We start from the raw sequence: 12,829 nt of genomic DNA on the forward strand, positions 1-12,829 counted from the left end.
ATATGAAGTCCAAAGAGATGTCAGTACTAGTGAAGGAGGCCATTGTTAGGTTTATTTGGGCTTTGCAGACTATCAGACAAGCAGCAAAAACTGTGGCCAAATCAATAATCTGGTGCATCCTTAACAATGCAACGACCAGGTCAACAACACCAAAAGGCTTGAAAGACCACATAAGACAATTACAGCAGATTACTGGTCAAGAAAAACCCCTTCACAACATCTGTCTAAGTCAAGGACAGTCTGAAAGATATAGTCTAGGTTAGACTTAAACAATATAATTATTATAAATACAGAGAGTTTACTGAGCAAGAATTGTGTCACTATCCAAATACACTAAATTGGCTGTGTGAATAGGTGTTTCTGAGTGTTGGCCATTTGATGGGCTGGTGACCTGATTTCACCTCATACCCCACGCCAGCTGCACCACTGAATTACACAAACAATTAAGAATTAAGTTAAATAGAAATTTCTGTCTCAAGGTGATTTTTGTGATTTATCTGTAGGTAATACGCAAAGGTGGTGAAAATTCTGTTCCATTTTAGTGCCTGTAAAGCCCCCTTTTCCTAAGCAAAAGATATTACCTTTCTCTGGAGCAGGACTTTCCATTGACTGTATAGTGACAAAACCATACAATCTGGTCACCATACTGTGGAGTTTAGCTCTGTTTGTCACAGGTAAACACACAGTTACTGAAAATAAACGTCATGGTTGATGTAGTGGAATAGCAAATATAGCCAAAAGTCAAAAGCATCAGTGTCATTCGGGAAGCATGCAAGTTCTGCCAGTGATGACGCAACATGAACTTAACAGAGTATACCAGCTGTTTGTTTGAAACAAACAGGCAGAACTCAAAACTGCTCTGAAAATAAAGACATTCAGGGTTGCAGCTGCAGTGGCTGCCATCCTAACATTTGTCTGCAATTAGGAGGGTTCTGCTTTTCCATTTATTGGACTGAGATTACATTACATTACAAAGTTTTTTTTACAATGCTAAAAGGAAAATTATGTTTCGGCTGTGGTAGCCCATTAGCAGTCCGCTGGCAGCTTCAGACCGTCCATCTACCTGCAGAGAGCATCTGTTGTCAAATGGGGCAGTGTCAAAAATAAGTGCTTGCATTGTTGTAAGCCAGCCATGCCAGCCATGGAGAACAACTAATTTATAACATACAAAGAACTGAAGTGAAACCGAGTGTGCACTGCAGCTACTGTCTGTACTTTTCATGCCGTATTCTTGATCTTCGCCGCTGTCACTCCTTTCCTTGTTCCAGCTCGATTGTTAACCAATTAGCATTTGGCTAATGCACCACATCATACACGTTGTGCAGGAGTCTCTGTAGGCAAAACTACAACTGCAGTACCATAAATATAAAATATTGGGTATATGCAAAATTGTTTGATGGACACATGAGGGGGAACCAGTGAAACCTTTAAAGGTACATACAAGTAGCTTGGAGAAAGCACGAGAGCTGAAATAGTTCATGGTGTTTCTCTTAATCTGAGCTTATTTAATATTGCATCTGAACGATATGAACCTCCAGTGAAAAACTGGAGCAATAAAAAAATAGAAAACTGTAGTAGGTCATCTTGTTGAGGAATTTTTACATCAGTGTAGAGCAGCTATGCAACACCTGATCTAGTGCTGGCTTGCCCTTTGCTGAGTTGTAACAGATGCATATTTTTACTTCACATGCAGAACTCAGGGCTCCATCTTACAGAAATGATTTAATTTAAAAGTTGTGGTTTGATTTGATTTAGTTACAGACTGTTCAGCCAAGAAAATCAAGAAATTCTCATTTCCCATAACCATTCACTGCAATTTCCAAGCCCCCTCCTGGAGGCAGTTACATGCTGCCAACAATGAGGCAACAGTGACCCAGCTGAACGTAAATAATGTATCATCAGACTCTACCATACGTCAGGAGAAGAAATCTCACTACTTTATTCTATGTGTAACTTTTAAGAAGACATTTTTTTGTCAATTTGCTATTTTTAATCATGTTTCTGGTGGATTTGGTAATCACCCACATGTAGGCTACAAACAAGCATTTGAATATCTGTTATTTATGTCCTATTGCTACTTTCCATAATCCCATACTTCTAAATACATAATATGGTTTCAATCTTTTATAGTTCATGTAACATATTCCACTATAGTTTCGTTGTTGTATCACTTATAACACTGGTGAATTCACAAAGGACCCAACTTCAAGAAAAATGTAGACATTCATATACAGATTTATACTTTTATCAAACAGAGTATCCAATCTTAAATTACAAATCCCGAACTTTAATGCAAAATTCTTTTTGTCAATTCTTTTGTCTTTTTGTTTATCAGTAGTTTACGTATTCATTAATCTCGGAAAAGTGAGCTTTATTCTTTACGTCATGCTGTTAATGTCAGAGATGTGGTAAAAGCTTTATTATGTGGCTGATAGTATATTCAACAGAGGTTCAAAGATAAGTCAAGCTCCTGCTTTATCAAAAAACATTTCATCATTTGTTGACCATGACATTGTAGTCAAGCACACAGGTCAAAAGGCTTTGACACAGTGAAGCCTGGGATTTTAGTTATTGCAAAAACTGCAGTAATTGTTAAGATAGCAGTCATTATAATACACTACCAATGAACAGAGTCTGCAGTTAGGTTCATTTTTCACAGACATGACAATCAGAAAGAAGTTAATGATTGAGCAGACACGAGTAAAACATGAAGAAATTCCAAATTTACCAGTCTTTGGAAAATTTTCACCCATTTTCCCGAGCGTCTCGTGTATGGTGCCAATTATGAGGCAACAAAAGCCTGAGGGGATATAAATACTGGCACTTTTTCTATACTCAGCCATCAGATCAGAAAATCTCAAAGAGCTGACAACAAGAGACATCAAAACATCAGAGAAGAGCAAGAAGTTTAAGCTAAAACCTCTTAAGATGAAGACACTGACAGCTGCAGTTACAGTAGCCATTGTGGTCACAATTATGTGTATTCTGAGGAGCTCTGCTGTCCCTGTTGTTGAAGTAAGAAATTAACCTTTACTATTACAATATTAATAACTCTGTTGTGTAGAAATTTTTCTCGCTCTAAACATGACAACTCATTAATAGGAGCAATTGCTGGTGGAGCTAATGAACACTGACAATCCAGCTGCAGAACCTGAAGAGATATCAGTGAACTCGTGGAAGGTGAGCAGGGATATTTGAATGAATCATTGGGCTAATTTAAAAGTGCCCAGCAGGGAGCTACAGAGCACAAACAAGAGTGAGCTGCAAAGCTGAAGATGAACACTGTGCTCATGTTTCTTGTCTTTTACATAGATGCTGCATAATGGAAGACAAAAGCGTGGTATCTTTTGCGGCAGGTGCTGTAATGGCAAAGTCTGCTGGAGGTGCTGCTATGCCTAACTTGATATGGTTTTACTCCTTTTATCAGCTGACAACTTTAAATTGTTAAAAAAAATAAATGCAGCTGTTTTTACCCATGCTATGTTCTATGCACAACTGTGTAACATGAATTGCTTGCAAAAATAAATGCCTGAATAATAAAATGTAGCATTACTATAATACATTTCAGTGTTATTTTGTATGTCTACAGAATTTTTTCTATAACTTATATGTTAAAAAAAGAGTTACCTCACTGATAAACACCTTAAATAAATTAGTTAAATATTTAAACTCCAGTTAAGGTACGTAGTTTGGAATAATTGGAAAAATATAGCAGCTATAGCTAAAAACAAAATTCTATAAGCAATAGCTTAACAAAGCATCTTCAGCTAGCTATACTTCTACAAGTCTCGCAGAAAGTTATACAGTAATTAATTGATCTGTTTGTTTTTGTATTAGTCAGCTCGAGCTTGTAGTACAAAATAATATATAATTTCAGGAACACTAGCTTAAAGCAAACTCTGTAATAACTAATTAGCAAGCTAGCATGCTAAGCAAGCAGGTAATATCAAAATATCAGACTATCAAAATAATATCAGTATCAGTTAGATTCAAAACAAATTTGCTACACCAAATTGAAACAACTACCTGAACGTACTTTTTTCAGGTCACTACTGCTGAATACTGATAAAAACTGTTTTATTTTTCAGCAAAAGAAGAATTAGCATTGGTGTAATGGCTCTTGGTGACAGTTATTTGACTAATAAGGTATGTAAGGGTGAGAGTGTAACCCAGGGTATTTTCTGCAAAACACAGCAAATTTACAGATACCCCATAAAAAAACTCACATGCAGACATTCAACTGTAAGAGTACAGTCACTGCAAGCATCACTGCTCATAAAAATAGCACACATAAAGGGAACCTGAGCAGCAGATAATGCTAACTAAGGAAGTCTTTGCAGAAATGGAATGAACTATGTCAATGAATATAGCACAAAGATAGTTCAACAAAGAGAGTGAACATGATTTTTTTGATACAGAATTTAGATAGAGGTATTTGGCGGTCAGACTCCGATGGCCCGTCACGACGGAACGGAACCCCAGCGGTAGTAGGAATTAGAGCAGGACCCCTTGGAGTCTAGACCCTGGTAGTGGAGATTAAGATGGAGGCTTCAGAGGAGCCTGAGTGATGAGAGGTGGGGATGAGGAGGAGGTGGACTGGACGAAGGCATCTGCAAATGAGAATGACAAACGCACAATGAGATTTAAAGTATGCGCCATGAATGCTGATTGGCTTGCGGATTGGAGTAGACCAGTTATGTCACAAACATCAGATACCATAAATCATCCTAGGGGAATTTATGCATAAGCTTCTTTAATACAAATTGTGTGTGTGTGTGTGTGTGTGTGTGTGTGTGTGTGTGTGTAAGGAAATTCAAGAAAAACAAAAAACCTTGATCCAAAATATGACACTAATGGTTCATTCCATCTCAAATTAACATGGAAAAAAGTATGGGCACAGTTTGACATATTTGAGATGAAAATGAAGACTGATAAATGACACGATAGTCCAAAAAAGTGTTATTTTGAAAATGTTGGAAAAAATATTTGTGGTCGGTAAAGCAATGACATGCCAGAGGTATAAAGATAAAGATAAATTGTGAATGTATACATAGTACAGTTTGTTGTTTCTGAGACAAGCACAGAATTCAGAAGGCTTTTCAGTAAACGTGACTGTAGTTTGGGATTTGAGTTATTGCAAAAGATGCAGTATTTGTAAGCACAGCAGTGAAACAGCTACAGTAAGAATGTAGAAAGCCCACAGTGCTTATAATCCTTTGTAGTGGTATGTGAAGCGTCATTTACAATGACAGATCAATTCATGCCACATTGTTAAAATTCTTTTAAAATAAAATTTAAAAAAAGCCAGTTGTCATTTTCTTTTGACGTGTAAAATGTACTTTCATAGACAAGAAATTAAAAAGTATGATTGAAGAGCCACTGTTCGTGGTATGTAAACTTTTGCAGATGTTTCCGGCTTTGGTTAATTTTGCAGTCTGTGATCTATTTACAATCGTGTAACTGCATCATCCAAATATTTTCTTAATAAATATGCAGATCTTTCCCGTCTATAAATAACAAACTTACTAACTAAACATTACTACAATATAATGCTTAAATATATTTGTGCTATTTGTGCTTGCTTTATATATAAATGTTGTTTAACTTGAATAACTAAAATGTGGAGATAAACATATACCTGTGGTGACTGCAGGCCTAGTTAAGTTACTAAATAATATTTCAGTCATCATCATTAGGCAAAAAACAATTTAGGCCCGTTCCTCATGTACAAGGTATTTTGGAAAACATAATGAAAGCAGAAAATCTTCATTTTAAAGAAAGGCCAATGTACATTTGGAAATAGTCTAATAAGCATATCTTACCATTGGACTGCACACTGAATTCCCCATTCAAGCATTGGCACTTAAGTACATCAGCAGATCTCGCTGAAAGTAAGTCATATACTAATTAATTAGTAGTGCACATGTTTAAACCCAGCAGTAGCTATAGCAACTAACAAATTATCATTAAATAGCAAGTAAACTGAATGAAATTAGCTCGCAATTAACATAGTGATAAACAACAGAATATGGTTATATTAACCTGCGAAAGTCCCATCTCGTCATTGCTGATGGAAATACACGTGAAGGCAATTTTGCCCTGCACAACTGGACTTCCTGAGCAGTAACAAACTTGGTTTGATGGGTTTCCTTGACATTTATATACTCAAATGTCTGTGGTCCTTCAGAAAATGCTAGAATTTTTATCATGATTTGACCAAACTAATAATAATCTTTCAGACTTTTCTATCTTAAAGAACCTTAAGCAGACCTGCAGATCTTTGGCATTCTAGCTGTCAGTTTGTTGAGGTCATCTGGAGAAATTCTACTCCATGCATCCTGAAGCAGCTCTGATAAGTTGGACAGCTTTGATTGACATGTTTTGGTTACCTTATCATTCTGTTCCCACAACAGCTCAAGAGGGATGAGATCCAGTCGCAGTCCAGTCAATGTTAGCTAAACGCTTCTTTTCTAAAAATCATATTTTTAGTTTTTCTGTGATGTCAAGTCATTAGACTAACAAGACTTTCCTCTGGTGCTTCTCATGTATTTTTAACATTTTTTTTTTTTTTGTAGACACAAAATGTAGACACACTTCCCTGCTTCACAGGGTTCAGATGACCAACCACTGTCCAGGTTGTCAGTGGTTGGTCATCTGAACTGAGATGAGAAATAAGTTTTAAATTGATTAATATAATTAAAAAATTGTAAACATTTCAATTTTCAATATATTATGGCCCCCTTAATACTGTCCCCAAAACGGAGAATCTAATGATAGATTTCTTAGCTAGTTAAAATCAATTATTTGAATATTACTTTTGCTTTAAAAATACGTTTCTTGTCCTTCACTTCCTAAGCAGTAGCATTAGGGACAAAGCTACACTTTAATTCTGGAGGCAGTGTATAAGGAGAGATTACCCTCAACAAAATGCATTGTGTAAACGAGTTAGTGAAACAACTTGATCAGCTGTCTTATTGTGTCCTGTGATACTTTCTCTTTATTGCACGTGGATGTAACCATCAGTATCCTTGCATATGTCCACTTCCAGCTGTTTCATTTTGTACAAATCCAGCCAACACTTCCGAGTTTGTGTGGTTTATCCGTCTGACTTGATGCACCTCTCTGCACCATCTTTTCAACAACCTTATACTTATCACCACACTGTGTTTATGTGCTAAGAGAGAAATCATTTCCTTGCAACTCAAACTGATTCTAAAGTACGATTTCTCTAACTCATCTATGCAAGACATTTTATATAGGGTGTAGTGTTGTAGAATGTGGCATGGTGAAATATGTCTGCCAGCTATTTGGAGTTGAGTACAGGGAGTAGTTGATTGGTGATGATTTGAGCCCTTCTCTATAAAGGGGAGAAAAAGGGGAACTGAGAGAGAGAAACAGGAAGGGAGAAGGTTGTAGGACACAGTTGTAGCAGGGAAGCTGGTTAAACTTGGAGACTCTGGTGAGGGAAAATGACATTTTAAAAGAAAATAGTTTTAACCTGGCCCAAATGGTTTTGCTTTTAAAGCTGTACCGGAAGGAGGATTCATTTTAATTAAGATTTACGTGGATTTGTTGTACTTAAAGCCTGGATTGGAAACTGTTGGACCGGTGGATTTAGGAAGTTGTAATGAAAAGTCTCAAGCGCAGCCATTCGGAGCAAACTCACATGTTACTACAGTCATAAAAAACAAAAACAAAGCTATCCTTTTTCTGGCTTCTTATTCCACCCCCGTATCTATGTCTAAGCTTTCTCCTGAACGCCGCACAGCGACATCTGCAGATTGGAATGAAGACTGCACATCACAGGAGTTTAAGGAGGAAAAGCCTACTCTGTAATTAGGAAGTGAGCAACCAGAAGAAGTCACTTGAATCTGGAGAGGAAGAGCTCTAGAGTTGTATTCGCAGGATCTAATTACTGACGCAAGGCAGGTAAAGGTGGGTGAAAAGCCTTTCTCGGGAAGATGCAAGACTGATATGTGATTGCCTGCTTGTTCTTCTGAGTGACCACCTTTTCCTGTTTGTAACCAAGTACATTACTTTGACTGTGGTGGCTTCAGAACTACGCCTTCAGCCCACTAGTCTGCTTCAAAGAAAAATAAGGCTTGTGTAGCCTATTTTCAGTGTGAGTGTGGTGGTTTTCTACTGGTCACTATTAGAACTTATTTCTTGCACTGAGGCCGTTTGTTTCCCACTTTCAAACAACAACTTTAATCTCCACATTTCGACTTATTTTTCAAAATAGTATTGAGCTTAATATCATAATTTTGACTTTATTCGCAAAATGAACAAATAAATTTTTTTTCTTAATGTGGCCCTAATACTTCTTCATAGAAAGATTCCCTGTAACACACCGATATTTAACCAATCAATCACTCACCTCAGCACTCTGACATTCACTTAACTTATTGTGGTCTGACCTGTGTGACATGCAGCAATAATAAACACCAGCTGTAAATGTTGTATCAGTTATGATCTTGATAGGCACTTGAATTTTGTCTAACTTCCAACAAACACAGTACATTTATTGAAGTATTTTTCTTACAGATGGATCAAATTAGAAGCCTGGCGTTAAGTCAAAGAATACACTCTTTAGTAAGCTAATGGCTTTCTTCCAATAGGCTATTAAAATTGGATCGACATTGTTTAGAAAATAACCAAGAAGCTAATGTGATCATTGAAAAAACACTTTCTTTCTTTCTGTTTTTCCAATTTTTAAATATTGTGGCTTTCCATCACAGCTAGAATTTGGCAAACATAATGGCATGTAATCACTGTGACTGGTAAAGATGTTCTGGCAAACATGGCTGAAACCCTGATGTCAACTGGTCAAAACTAAAATATGACTGCAAAAACTGAACCACAGTTTGGACAGATGTTGATGTCTCCACAAACAACATAGGTCCTACAAAGTGAGAAGTCTAGATGTGGTTATTACAGTGAAGGGAATAATGCATCCGTCTTCATATAGTCTTTAAACAATGACAACTTAATTGGTTAGTATACCTTTGTGAACAGGCAACCACACACCATCTTCTCAGTGTTAACAAAGTTCAAAAAGAGTTCCATCAACCACTAAAATATAGTTGTACATGTGTTCTTTAATGTGTTGTAATAAAGAAGCTGTTGAGCGATGATATTTATTTGTTATTATTTAAAAAAAAATCATCTGACTGCTACAGTCACCTGGAATAAAGTCATACAGTTGGTTTGTAGATGCCACTCAACATCCAAATGTCTTCGTTTTTAGTTAGCCAAGAAGCGCAGTCAATATCAGATCTCTGCTTTTCTTACAAAAATTTTAAAAAAATCTACATTAAAAAGGAAAAGTCTTAAAGCAAAATGCTGAAAGTGGTTCAGCAACGTAGACATGTGGTCAGAGAGCTTTATTCTAATGTGCTATTTTCATGGAAATGCTTAATTTAGAAGCATCTACTGCTGAATAATTAGATGCTCGTAAATTAGATGTTAACACAGTTTTGACTCTAAATAAAACATTTTGGGTTTTTTTAACTGGAAGGACCTTAACAGGAACTTGATCTACTTGAGGTTTTAAAGTGGTGAATGACACTACTTATCATGAGAAAATCAAACGTCAGTAATATCAAGAGTGAGCATCACTGTCAATAGTGGTAGACTCAGTAATAATTCCCAGGTTACTATAACAACCTACTACCAGGTTAAGAGGAGGGAAGATTTTGATGTTACTGCATATGTGAATCTGTTAGGATCTATTTAGTGATGTCAATTTTGTTATCGGATGCTGAACGCAAGGGTCGGGGAAGACATCTGCATACCAACCAAATGTTTGTGACTGCGCAGACTTGGCTGCAGGGACTCTACATTACAATCCACCGACTGTGAATGTGCTCGAGACAGTGAACTTCAAATAGTATAACAGCAGTGACTAACAGGGTGTGGTGTCTTCTGCTGTTCGTGTCAACAACAGAGTAGAATCAACCTTATAGTGCCAGCTTAAACTCTAAGCTAAGGCAAAAGCAGGCTTGTTGAAATGACATGCTAAAATTCTGCCTTTTGTAGCACAAACTGTGGTCATACTTAATGTTTTATATATGAATTTGAGCCAACGAGCATTTGAAATAGTCTTTTTTCTGCTAACATAAAAAAATACTGGATAGTATGAACTACCAAGTTCAGCTTCTTCCCTATGTGCTCATGAACAGATGCAGACAGATCTTTGGATTTTTTTAAAAATATATTTGTTCAATTTAAGCAGGAATTCCCTTCAGATGAATTCTGAGGAGACTTTTTTAAGAAGGGTCATCATTGTAAGGTTACAATAATTACAAAATTCATCATGTCAAAAACAGACACGGAATGATAAAAATACGGAAAGTCAAAACAAGCAAGGAACATAATGCAAAGTCTAGTTTAGCAACAGAAGCTTTGCTCTAAAAGTATGAAGAGCGTTAAATTCTCCCAGAGAGACAAAAGCTTTCAGTTTTTTTCTGAAGGTTTTTTGTGACTGAGGTGCAAAATAACACAACTCTGTTCTACCTAGTTCAGAAAACATCCTGGGTACCCCAAAAGAGGAACCACCTGGAGGAGTGAATGTCATACCAGCTGTTGGAGAGCGATAAGAGATCACACACATAAGTTGCTGGGTTCACAGTATGCCCTGGTGGATAAAAATATATCAACGCTTTTGTGTCCTTAGGCTAAACGAAGGCCACGAAATCACATCATAACATAAACAGCGATATGTTCTGACTCTAATTTTACCTTCAGATTTACTGCTGACCCTCCAGTTCACATGCATTTTTGCCCACAGACAGTCCAGTTTTTTCAAATGTTTAAACATGTTTCCAGAAACTGCAGCTTAGTTTGGTGAAGTTTTTAAAATGTTGTCTATTTCAAACAATATGTAACAAAACTCTATCATTTCAGCCTGGTAATTTAAGTACAGTAAAAGAAAGAAAATCAGTGCAGAGATACAAAAAGGTAACAGGAAATATTTATTTGTTACTGTAATACAAATGATGCAGTTGAACTGACAATGAATAAATAAGTAATAACTACCTTCTGCCTCCTAAGCCCCCCCATGCTCTTACTCTCACTTTTCTTCTCTCTCTCTGTTCTTGCTCACCCATCTTCTTACCTAATATCACAAACTTTAGTGAAAAAAAAACAAAAAACATATGAAAACTGACAAAATGTGATTTGTTGACCTGTAGCAGCCAGTTTGAACAAAGCTTTTTTTCATAATAATGGATTGGATTTTAGATAGCGCTTTTCAAGGCACCCAAAGCGCTTTACAATGCCACTATTCATTCACACACTGGTGGAGGCAAGCTACGGTTGTAGCCACAGCTGCCCTGGGGCAGACTGACAGAAGCGAGGCTGCCATATCGCGCCATCGGCCCCTCTGGCCAACACCAGTAGGCGGTAGGGTAAAGTGTCAAGGACACAACGACCAGGACAGAGAGCCCGGGGATCGAACCGGCGACCTTCCGGTTACAGATACGTTTCCCAACCCCCTGAGCCACAGTCGCCCACTAACTAGAAATGTTATTACTTTATGCAAATGCAAATGTTTCTTTACGATTATTTATCCTCTTTTTATCTGATATGTCTAAATTAAGTGTAGTAAATGGTGCAGTAATTCTGCATGGTTTTCTTTGTTGAAATGCTTGCACAGATGCTCAAATATCTTCTGACTGCATTTTGAACAAACCTGATGGAAGTCGATGAAAGATCATGTCTTGATTTGTTGCAGTATTATTATTCTCTGACTCTCACTACATGTGCTAAAAAGACTTGTACTGTATTCCTTTCAAAAAACTTTACAGCCTCCTCCAGAGTAAATAGACATGGACTCCAGCTAACACAGTACACCGACAGCATGCACTCATTATAGATTAATGTGGTTGTTCTACAGCAACCACCAGAACTGGGATTATGCACTTGACTTGAGAGGAGTAAGAAAACAGAATTTAGTTGACTGCAATCTACAGTCTACTGACATCTAGTGGTGAGATTTTACAGACTGTGCCTTTAAACTCTGGAAAAATAAATCAATTTTTAAGACATGTTGCTAAAAAAGTCCAGCGTTCGTGTAGGTGAACAAAGCTTGCTAAATGATCCAGTCTGTGTTCAGAGACTAAACAGAATGATTTTTGAGTGAGACCAGTGGAAGTTGAATTGAAGTGTTACATTGACCATCATGCTTCCAGAATTGTATTCATATTTCCACTTCTTTGCCATTTCAGATCATTTTTTTCTCATTTGTTTCTGTATCTATTCTTAGTACACACCAAAGAGCAATGTTGTATTTATGTTGAAATATGTGCAAACCACCTCTTTACTGTTCCATGACTACAAGAGGAACATGAAGTATTCAAGGTGCTCCACCGAAAGATAAACATTTGCTTAATGACTGGGTGGATCAGTAAATTAAAACACACATTACACACATTTCCATTCACCTGTGCTGATGACAGATTAACTGTTTTAAATGAAACACACACTGGCAGTTTGGGTGAAATTTTATCGCATAATTGTTGAGTGTGTAAAAAGGCGTCCTGCTCTGACGTCTCCACTCCGCTGCAGATATAAGCAGTTACTCTGCAAAACTCTGACAGACTTTTTCCTCCATCCTCAGAGGAACCAAACTGCATCTTTTCTTTCAAAGCATGTTCAGTTCGACCTGCAGGTGAGTCCACACAGGCGAGTCTGTGACATCTCACGCAGCTCCTAAAGGCTATGTCGTTTTTATCTCAGTCTGAGTCTGTGGTATATTAAAGTAAGTGCCAGTAACATGTAAACTATTATCAAATAAATAATAGAACAAATGTAATCAATGGAATTCTAT

General features: G+C 37.1%; 1 protein-coding gene across 1 annotated transcript; it reads left to right on the top strand.

The window, feature by feature from the left end:
• Positions 1-2,856: 2,856 nt before the first annotated feature.
• LOC146377413 (hepcidin-like) lies at positions 2,857-3,541 on the top strand. Its single transcript, XM_084942579.1, has 3 exons — positions 2,857-3,015; positions 3,103-3,180; positions 3,313-3,541. The coding sequence occupies exons 1-3, from the start codon at positions 2,929-2,931 to the stop codon at positions 3,397-3,399; spliced, it is 252 nt and encodes an 83-aa protein (XP_084798705.1). The 5' UTR covers positions 2,857-2,928; the 3' UTR covers positions 3,400-3,541.
• Positions 3,542-12,829: the final 9,288 nt, after the last annotated feature.

This window comes from Perissodus microlepis, chromosome 11 (assembly GCF_051167445.1).
Source record: "Perissodus microlepis isolate ML-2025 ecotype Zambia chromosome 11, ASM5116744v1, whole genome shotgun sequence".
NCBI lineage: Eukaryota > Metazoa > Chordata > Actinopteri > Cichliformes > Cichlidae > Perissodus > Perissodus microlepis.

Excerpts from the sequence above, each read along its gene's own strand:
- LOC146377413 (XM_084942579.1), top strand. The coding sequence starts at position 2,929 with ATGAAGACACTGACAGCTGCAGTTACAGTAGCCATTGTGGTCACAATT. Across the intron at positions 3,016-3,102 it reads CTGCTGTCCCTGTTGTTGAA|GAGCAATTGCTGGTGGAGCT; the intron begins GTAAGAAATTAA and ends ACTCATTAATAG. Across the intron at positions 3,181-3,312 it reads TATCAGTGAACTCGTGGAAG|ATGCTGCATAATGGAAGACA; the intron begins GTGAGCAGGGAT and ends TCTTTTACATAG.